Consider the following 9,965-nt stretch of genomic DNA (forward strand, 5'->3'; position numbering starts at 1 on the left):
AAACAACGTAAACGTACATATGTTTTGTTTTCATTTGGCTTGCATTTATTGATTCTAAAGCTCTTTGGAATTTAAAGTTAAAGACATGCGCAAAACAAATATTAATTTCTCATAATATTCATTTCGCCCGGTCGCCGATTGTGTTGGTAGCGGTTTCAAAGCATGGAGGAAGAGGAGCACTGTGTTACTAGTGAAGTTTCCAACATGGAAACAGACTCTGAGAATGAGGAAGTGCAACTTCAAGAGTTGAGGCAGTTAACAGCTATTATAGAAGCAGACAAGTCTTCACTTGGATCCTTGCCTACAAGTAAGGAAGCATCAGAATTAAACAACAAAATAGAGAAAATCGATAAAGCAATAAAACTCAACAAATTAAGCTTTGATAAGTTTTGTGAACTTGAAACAGTTCTAGTTGGTCGCTTGAAAGAATGTCGAGAGAGGCAGAAAGAACTCCGCGAATCTATAACCACCAATTCAGGTAAAGAAAAACAAGACAAACAAAACATATTCCGATATTTAACATGTGGGAAGCCCTACTTTAAAGATAAAGACAATTTTCCTGCACCAGATAATGATGATACCATTATGATAAAGAAGGCTGGCATGTTTGATTTTTCTGAAATAACATCAATACCAGGGTGGACAGTTAAGGATAAAGAGCAACTTCTTCAGCAACTTACAACAAAGTCTCGAAATATTAAAAAGAATCAATTGACATCTGAAATTGCCCAGTTAAAAAGAGACTCTAAAGTAAAAAACTCTAAAGAAATAGGTAAACAAGTTGCTGTTCTGAAAAAACGATTGAGTGCTGTAGACAAAATGCCTATGAGCAAAAAATTGGCTTTGCCGCTTGACGAAGAATATGATTGGGATGATATTGCTACTGCATTAAATCAACGACATTCTGCTCAAGAGTACCGTTCACTTTGGAAAACATTTCTACATCCCTCCATAAATAAAAAAGGTTGGGATAGACGTGAACATAACAAGTTACAGGAACTAGCCCATTTAAATGGGTTACAGAACTGGGATAAAATTGCTAAAGAGTTGAATACTGGAAGAACTCCATATCAATGTTTTGTGTATTACCGAACTAACATGGGTAATGCCATTGGCCGGAAATGGACAAGAGAAGAAGAGGAATACCTTAGAAGACTGATTGAATACTACAAGGAAGATGATCATATACCTTGGAGTAAAGTTGCAGCTTGTATGGAAAATAGGACCAAAATTCAAATTTACAATAAATATGCAAGACTACAGGAACAAAGGAAAGGGAGATTTCTGCCTGAGGAGGATGCTGTACTCCTCACTAGTGTTGAGCACTTTGGTCAAAATTTCAAGAAAATAGTGAAATACCTTCCTGGACGGTCTGCAGCGCAGTTGCGAGTACGCTACCAAGTACTCCACAAGAACAACACTACAAAAACTTCAACAGTTTGGAAAGTAAATGAAGACAGAAAACTAATTGAATTGATGGCAAATCAAGATTCTTCCTTTATAAATTATGCATCTTTGACTGAATTTTTCCCAGATAAGACTAGGGCACAGCTAAGAGCCAGATATTCAACATTAAATAAATTTATGAAAAAGTATCCTGATAAAGACATTTCGAAGGCCCCTCGCAGAGGCGCGCGTCATCTGGATCGAGGCCAATCTTCAAAAGACTTAGATAAAGCCATTCAAAAACTAAAGATAAGAATACAATCCGAAATTGACACCAAAAAGTCAAACAGAATTACCAGAAACTCTCCAGATGATGTTTTAGATGAGGCAATTATTGCAACTCTTCGAAAAGAAAATGAAAAGAAGCAAGAAATACAGATATGGCAATCTACAGACACTGAACACATTGCACAGAGAAGTTCTACAACAGTGATAAATGATACAAATCTTCGCAAACTATTGACTTTCCTTCAATCAAATCTTAATAAGGAAACATTTTTAGATAGTAGTTATGCTAACGAATATCCAAGTCTATTGGAAACTGAAAGACAAACCTCTGTGATGAACTTGAAATCTTATTCAAGGAAACAAGTAACACAAAATATAGAAGTTGGTAATTTTGCTCCTGGCGTTTTTGGCAAAACATTGAAAACTTCAGATTATGTTCTTCCTCCAACCTATGCAACAATAACTGGCCTTAATAAACTGTTGGCGTATATCGGTTCTCAGCGAACCAAACAGAGTAGTACTATGAGTATGCATTACATGATGAAGAGGAATCCCATATTTAAAGAACAGGTAGAAATTTTCATAGACAGATTTAAAACTTTGTTTATGTGGCCGTTTCTTCTTTCTAAGATAAATCCCCCAAATTATCATTCTCCCAAATCACCATTCAAAGTATCTCAAGAAGTACAAAAAAAGTATAAACAACAGAGGGAGAAGCTCCACGTTGTGGAAACACAAGGAGAGATTGTGATTCCTCACACAGAAGAAGTTTGTGGGACTGGCCAAATTGATTTGGATGTTTCCAAGCAAAATGAAGACTTAACATTGGAAAGTCACGTTGGTAATGACGATTTTATGTATCTAGATGAAGCATATATAAAGTAAAAAAGCTCCTATTCATGGATCATGTGATCTTTGCTAGCAAAATTGTAGATTTAACATTGGAAGACAACCGCGCCGCGCGCGTCGCGAATTATATTTAGCGCTTCGACAATAGCCGCTTGACGTCCATCTACTTAGATAGCATTCGTATCGTTTACTGGTTCAAGAGCTCGATATAATTCGCGCCGCGCGCGGCGCGGTTGTCATGCAGACCCGGTAGATTATTTATATGCAAGAAAATTTTTAAAATGTGCAATGTTAGGTATTACCTGATTTTGTTAATAACCTTAATGAAAAAATATTTGGCCGAATGCATTTCATAACAATCTCGATACCTAGCAAGCTAAAACCAAGACTTCAGAGACTGAGCTGTGCTGTTTATAGTTTAGATAGTATGGCATGTGATAAGCGATTGTTTACGTTTTGTTTTAGGTACTTTGTATTTATAATGTAGTACCTACCTATAATATATTATTTTTCTCTATGGTAATAACAATTTCAAACAAGCGTGTAATCAAATGTGATTAAAATAATATTACTCAATTGTGTATATAGTAGTCAAAATATTGGGTAGTTTGCCTTGAAAGTTTATTAACCCAGTAGTTATTAAGGTAAGAAACTGTGTATGGAAACCCAAAAATCAAATTGATATGGATTTTTTTTTGAAAAATGGAAACTACACATTGGTATAATCATTTTGATAATTATAACTTTATTTAGGTATCATAAAAAATAGGAGATAGTGTTGCTGAACTGTCGATAATTGTACAATCGATAGTTTTCAACGAGCATCCTATCGATAGGAAGCTCGAGGCTGTTGATTAAACTATCGATATCCTTACCATCGATTAACTGTCGACAGCGGCGGCCCTAGGGCGGTACGAGGTCTGCGACCGGAATAGGGGGGTAAATTTCGGTTTACCTTAGGTAAATTTCGGTGGTCACCTAATAGAAAACTATTGTATTATGAGGGGGCGCCACGTTGAGGTCTCTCACCACCTAAGGTTTTGCTAGGGCCGCCACTGACTATTGTTCGACAACAAAGAGACTACCGGTTCGACCAGTTTAACCGGAAAAGGGAATAATATGAGTAAATAGTCTTATTTTGGCAAGCTGAAAAGCAATATTGCAAAGTTTTACTGTTATCGAACATTAGTAATGTACAAAAATGAAAGAAATTAAAACACCTACTTATATTTTGAAAATTAATAATTTTCCCAGACAATTTTATACTAAACTTCATACGCCGTACGCGTGATGGGTGTGAGTGATGAACATCATCATCATCAGCCCATTAACGTCCCCACTGCTGGGGCACGGGCCTTCCCTATGGATGGATAGGGAGATCAGGCCTTAAACCATCACGCGGGCCCAGTGCGGATTGGTGGTTATTAACGACTGCTAATGCAGCCGGGACCAACGGCTTAACGTGTCTTCCGAAACACGGAGGAGCTCGAGATGAAAACTTTTTTTTGTGGTCACCCATCTTATGACCGGCCTTTGCGAAAGATGCTTAACTTCAACAATCGCAGACCGAGCACGTTTACCGCTGCGCCACCGAGCTCCTCAAGTGATGAACACCACTCACAATGTAAGGATAAAAAACTTACATACCTACTTAGTTTTATGTAAATACCTACTTCTGTTTTACTCTCGGTGTAATTGTAAAATGCTATCTGACATTGAGTGAATTGGAGATCAAACTTATTATATCTGTTCCTTTTCTACCTAATTTTATTTATCAACGATAAGCGTATTATTTCATATTAAGTTTTTAAGTGTATGTTTATTAGAAACCAAAAGGTTTCGAAGTTGATTCCAATTTCCAATACCTGCTGCTTTATTGGTCGAAGCCCGCGTTATAAGCGAAATTATCAATAATTTAGCAAAGGTACGGGTAGGTATCTCGAGGCTGCAGTCTTGGTGTTTAGATTATTAGAACAGCATCTATCAGCCTAATCTCAACTAATACATCATTATGCTAATGAACGTCACAACACTGGATTTGTACTTTGACAGATCTAACTCGTACCCCGCAGAAGCTATAACCATTATCTATAATTAAATATAATCACTTATATTACTGAACTCAACGTTGTGTATTATACTAACAACAACATAAAAACATCACAGCATACAAAGGTGTTATTTATTTATCTTAAAACATGATACTTCATTTTTTTTATAATATATTATTTAGGTATATATTTAAAATATATTACCTACGTATGAATATTCGCATTGCACTCATTTGAATGTCCAAAAAGTGCGAAATTTCGCGAATGCGAATATAAGTTGCATCACTATTTTTAGACGTTATGTAGTTAGGTGTCTAATAAAATAACCGTGAAATAAAATGTGTATGGGAAATTACATGTAGCATACCTATTCGGCTGGCCAAGTAGCCGATTTGATTTGAGCCGACAGCGTTGTGTCAAGTCGCTCGTGCCATACCTACCACGAATCGATAGATAGCTAAATATACCCTACGAATAAATAATATAATCTTAATCTAGATAAAGAAGCCAATCTACTATTACCAAACATTAATCTCGCTTTTCTTTTCGACTGCTTTACATTTTTTTATTAAGAGTTAGTTAGGTACTTAACTAAGAGCACGTTTAATTATGACGTCATGTCCTCTAGCCTAGGTATTTTAAGTTTGTATTTTTAAGTTGTAGTTATGTATAAGTAATGTTTAAAATTCAACATAATATAAAATTCCTTTTGAAATCCAGAACTAGTCATTTTATTTACAGTCTACCTACCGGCAACCGTCCCTTTCGAAACACGCAGGACAAAAAAATAAAGTAGGTAGGTATATTGCAAAAATATTCATTTACGGCATTTTACTTTATATCGATTCGACTAAATTCTTTATAGATAAAGTAGGTAGGGGATACCGGGGCAAGACGGCTACCTAAGAGAAATTACTATTCATATATGTATATTTGTACCTACCTAGCAAATTGGTACATTCTTTCAACTTTTATATATTGATAAAACTGTTTTAAAAGGTTAGTCTTACTAAAGTCTTATTACCATCTTCTTCCCCCGTGACTTAGAATACGAAATAATACTGCGCCCGTGATCCAAAAAGAGCGGAATAATTATGATCCCAGCCGTGGGATACCGTTCGTGGCGCGAACTCTAATTAGCATCTCTACTTGGTCTGTGGGTGTAAAACTTTTTAATTTTCTTATTCTTTTATATCTTCTTGGATCGTGATTCTATTTAGTTAACTGTTTAGAACGGAACCCTTGGCTCAAAAAGTTTAGATAATATAAACTGTATAAAAATAAAATGTAACGTTAGTACTGAAGACTAGGCAGCATGGTCTTATGATCTTAGCCTGACCCAAAAATGGGCAAAAAAAAATGTAACGTCACTGTGACAGTTGCGTTATGACAGCTGCTGTCAGGCTTTTTCGGCGGGAAACGGGAACGGGACAGTTGCTTTCTTCGTTGAGTAATCTAAATAATTAATACGAAGTGGTGTTTTGTGGTTAATGATCGCATTAAGTTAGTCGGAAGACATTCGCGAGTGTTATTATATTGGAGTATTCAATGAACAAAGTGTATCTGCCTATTTTCGCTTCGTGTCGGGAAGCCGCTTCATAACTCAAAAGTTTATGCGGACTTTTGAGTTAATTCGTTTGGGGTTCGGAGTAGGAGTCTACTCCGAGGGTGGGGGCTTAGGTTTCATCATCATCACCTTTCATCATTTCATTAATCATCAAGAAAAAAAAATACGTCAGACATGGCTGTATGGGCATAGTTCCCTTTGCCTTACCCTTCGGGGAAAACCCGTAGACAGAGAAACTAATAGACTAAATAATGTTTTTTGTTTCATTCGCACTAGAAAGAGATAAGCCAACACAGAAACCGTAAGAAAAAAGGGGATAGCATTATCTTTTTTTTGTCCTTGTCGCTGTAACCTGTTTTTTACCTGACCACAAAACGTCAAAATGACAGTCTGTGTGCAAACATTTAACTGATTCTGCGTTTTTACTCTAAATAAATACTTATTAGTGTTTCTTAGCTTCCAAGTACATTTTTTTTGGACAAAATCAATAGCGTAATAATAACAATGCCAGTATGTAGTGTTTTAGGGTGTGAAAACAGAACATATCGAAGCAGTCCGGGTACATCCTATCACAGGTACAATTTCCATTAAATTATACCTTAAAACTCTTTATTTCTGTGTTTTATTCTCGTAAAATCTTCAATTTGGTGTTAGAAAGAGATTCCAGTGTAATTGCAGGTGATTTTTCGTGTTTTTTTCTGTAATTACAAAATCACCACGAAATTTTAGTGTTGCCTACCAAACAGTTATTTTTACCCTAAATTTTCACAAAAAAGTCATATCAAGTGGAACCAATTACTTACTGTCTATTATTATTAATATGTTGTTGTCATTAAAGGTTTCCACTTCAAGAACGTGAACGCACTGGTTGGGTTAAAGCATATGGAAGAACAAACTGGGAACCGCCTAAAAGTGCTGTAATATGCTCTAAGCATTTTGATGACAACTTCTTTATTAAACATGGAGATAGAACAAGTCTAAAGCTGGACGCTGTCCCAACCAAGTTCTGTCATGTAAGTTGTATGTTCCTCTTGGATATATTATGACCAAGAAGAAGTCAATTTACCTTTCAATCAATACTGATATTTTATAAAGTTTATTTTTATTTACAGTTGGAAAATGTTTCTGTACCAAGTTGTTCACCATCCTCAATGCAACATAGTGAAGTGAAGTTGCCGGCATCCCTGCCAACTATATTTAGAAGCAGGAAAATCCAATTATGCGAGGTAAGCTGCTGGTATTTGAAACAACATACATACATACATAAACCCACGCCCGTATTCCCCGAAGGGGTGGGCAGAACTACAAATAATCGAGAATATATTTGCAGCCACTTTTGATACATAGTTCTAAGGTGGATAATGATGAACCATATGATGATAGGGGACCAGCCTATCGCTCATAAAGATGATCCATCATGTTAGGCAGGATGCTGTCCCTTTGTCGTATTTGAAACAATATTATTTAAAATATTCTTATCACCCTATTTTAAATATGCTGTCCCAATCAAGTTAATTTGCTCATGTCTGATTCATGGTCATAAAACCAATCCACCTGTTTAGTCAGAAAAATAAAAAACTTCATTATATTCACAGGCGGAAAATGCTTCTGTACCAAGTTGCTCGCAGTCCTCAATTCTACAAAGTGACATTAAAGTGACAAAAGTAACAAAAAGGAAGTTTCCGACATCCCTATCTAATGCACCTAAAAGGAGAAAAATTCAAGTAACCGAGGTATACTATTCAAGGTGTTTGAAACGATAGAATTTAATGATAACAATAACGATAGAAAAATGGGAGGCCACTTTTATTCCTCTGATCGATACTATTTTCCATTTTTGTTATTTGTGTGTTGATGATTGAATTAAGAATCTACTAACACTTTTCTCTCAATTTTAACGCCTTGAAATTGTCAATGAATGTTTTTTTTTTTATTATTTCAGCCAAAAGAACATGATTACACAGATACGCCTCGGAAGAAAAAGTTAAAGCTTATGCTTGAAAGAAAAAGGATTTTGTCAGAAACTCGATTGAAAAAACTACGTGCTGCAAAACAAGCGAACCGGCGTTTAGTAAAAAAAAATGCTGAACTGTCTGACGTTGCTGAATGCTGAATCATCTGAAGAAGGGGATGTTTTGAATTCTATAGACACGACCAACAAAGACTTTCTTAAAAGATTTGTAGGTGTCGAAAGTAAAACGAAAAAGTTTTCACCTTCTCTTAGAAAATTCGCATTATGTTTGCATTTCCTCAGCCCTCGAGCATATGCCTTCGTGCGGGAACAATTTGACACCTGTCTTCCTCATCCTCAAACACTGACTAGCTGGTATAGGGCGGTTGATGGAGATCCGGGATTCACAAAAGAATCATTAGAGGCGATTAAGTTAAAAGTCGGAACAAGTGAGAAAGAAACTTACGTTTCACTTAGTTTTGATGAAATGGCTATCCGAAAATGTTTAGAGTTCGGTCGTTCTGATTGTTTTGGAACAGTAAACGTAGGAGCAAATTTAGACGGCGACAATGTACGGTTAGCAAAACAGGCTTTGGTTTTTATGGTCACAGCCATCAACGACAGCTGGAAAATACCTGTCGGTTATTTTTTCATCGAAAGCTTGTCTTGTGACCAAAAAGCCGAATTAGTCTCCTCATGTATAAAATTAGTTTCAGCCTGTAATGTTGAAGTAGTGTCGGTCACTTGTGATGGTTGTCCATCAAATTTTGCAATGGCAAAAGTTTTAGGCTGTAAACTTGATGACACTGTTCCTCATACAGAATTTGAAATTGTAATCAATGATATTACCAAAAAAATACGTTTCTTTCCCGATTAAACTACTTAGAAACCTTTTAGGTGATAAAGGTATTTTGGAACATGAGGGCTGTATAATAAATTGGTATTATGTAAATGCATTGCATCAGCTGCAAGAACAGGAAGGTTTACATTTAGCCAATAAGTTGAGAAAGGCTCATGTAAACTTTCGCAAACAAATTATGAAGGTAAAACTAGCAGCTCAAACTTTGAGTAATTCAGTTGCTGATGCTATTGAATTGTGTGAATCTGAATTGAAATTAAGTGAGTTTGAAGGCTCATCGGGAACTGTAGATTTTATAAAAAGAATAAGTCAGCTTTTCGATGTCCTCAATAGCCGGAACATAAATGCTTACGGTTACAAAAGCCTTTAAATAAAAAAAATTTTTTAGACATCAATAGATTTCTAGAGGATATGTTAGCTTACCTTGATAAGTTAAAATTGCCGAATGGTCAAAAAATTACCCAATCGAACCGAAAAAGTGGTGTAATAGGATTTCGATGTTGCATCAAAAGTTTGCAAATACTTTATCTAAGACTGGTTGAAAATGGCGTTTTAAAATTTTTGCCGGCTTACAAATTGAATCAAGATCATTTAGAATCTTTTTTCAGCTCTATACGGTCTAAGGGTGGTTTTAATAACAACCCCTCACCGAAGCAATTCAGGGCAGCTTACAAGAGGCTAATTGTCCACGGTGAATTAAAAAACATAGAAAGCGGTAATTGTACCATTTTAGAAAATATTAATATATTGACATACACATGCAAAAATTTTGAAAAACAGATCAACTCTTCTCTTTCATTTTTAAGAGATGATGCGTTAATGGAAGAAGCTTTCGAATCCGAGGAACTTGATTTTTCAGTAGACCATGACTATCTGCCAGATCCATCCCGTTTAACAGAATATACAAAACATGTAGTGAGATATATTGCGGGCTTTGTTGTTACCAAAGTGTCCAAAATAGTAAAGTGTCACGATTGCTTAAGTAGCATAGTGGAGATGTCAAATTCAAACTTG

At 35.9% G+C, this 9,965-nt stretch overlaps 2 protein-coding genes across 2 annotated transcripts; both read left to right on the forward strand.

Moving 5' to 3' along the window:
• Positions 1-3,099, forward strand: LOC126380304 (snRNA-activating protein complex subunit 4-like). The gene has a single exon (XM_050029630.1). The coding sequence runs from the start codon at positions 163-165 to the stop codon at positions 2,557-2,559; it is 2,397 nt and encodes a 798-aa protein (XP_049885587.1). The 5' UTR covers positions 1-162; the 3' UTR covers positions 2,560-3,099.
• Positions 3,100-6,363: 3,264 nt separating this feature from the next.
• LOC126380380 (THAP domain-containing protein 2-like) lies at positions 6,364-8,262 on the forward strand. The gene is made up of 5 exons (XM_050029765.1): positions 6,364-6,716; positions 6,980-7,154; positions 7,254-7,367; positions 7,737-7,874; positions 8,084-8,262. Exons 1-5 carry the CDS (start codon positions 6,646-6,648, stop codon positions 8,252-8,254), a joined length of 669 nt encoding a protein of 222 aa, XP_049885722.1. The 5' UTR covers positions 6,364-6,645; the 3' UTR covers positions 8,255-8,262.
• Positions 8,263-9,965: the final 1,703 nt, after the last annotated feature.

This window comes from Pectinophora gossypiella, chromosome Z, assembly GCF_024362695.1.
Source record: "Pectinophora gossypiella chromosome Z, ilPecGoss1.1, whole genome shotgun sequence".
NCBI classification, from domain to species: Eukaryota; Metazoa; Arthropoda; class Insecta; order Lepidoptera; family Gelechiidae; genus Pectinophora; species Pectinophora gossypiella.

What these genes read in the sequence shown, in the direction of transcription:
- LOC126380304 (XM_050029630.1), top strand. Translation starts at nt 163, where the DNA reads ATGGAGGAAGAGGAGCACTGTGTTACTAGTGAAGTTTCCAACATGGAA.
- LOC126380380 (XM_050029765.1), top strand. Translation starts at nt 6,646, where the DNA reads ATGCCAGTATGTAGTGTTTTAGGGTGTGAAAACAGAACATATCGAAGC. An exon ending in CCGGGTACATCCTATCACAG is followed by an intron (nt 6,717 to 6,979) that starts GTACAATTTCCA and finishes TTGTCATTAAAG; the next exon opens with GTTTCCACTTCAAGAACGTG. An exon ending in GGAAAATCCAATTATGCGAG is followed by an intron (nt 7,368 to 7,736) that starts GTAAGCTGCTGG and finishes TTATATTCACAG; the next exon opens with GCGGAAAATGCTTCTGTACC.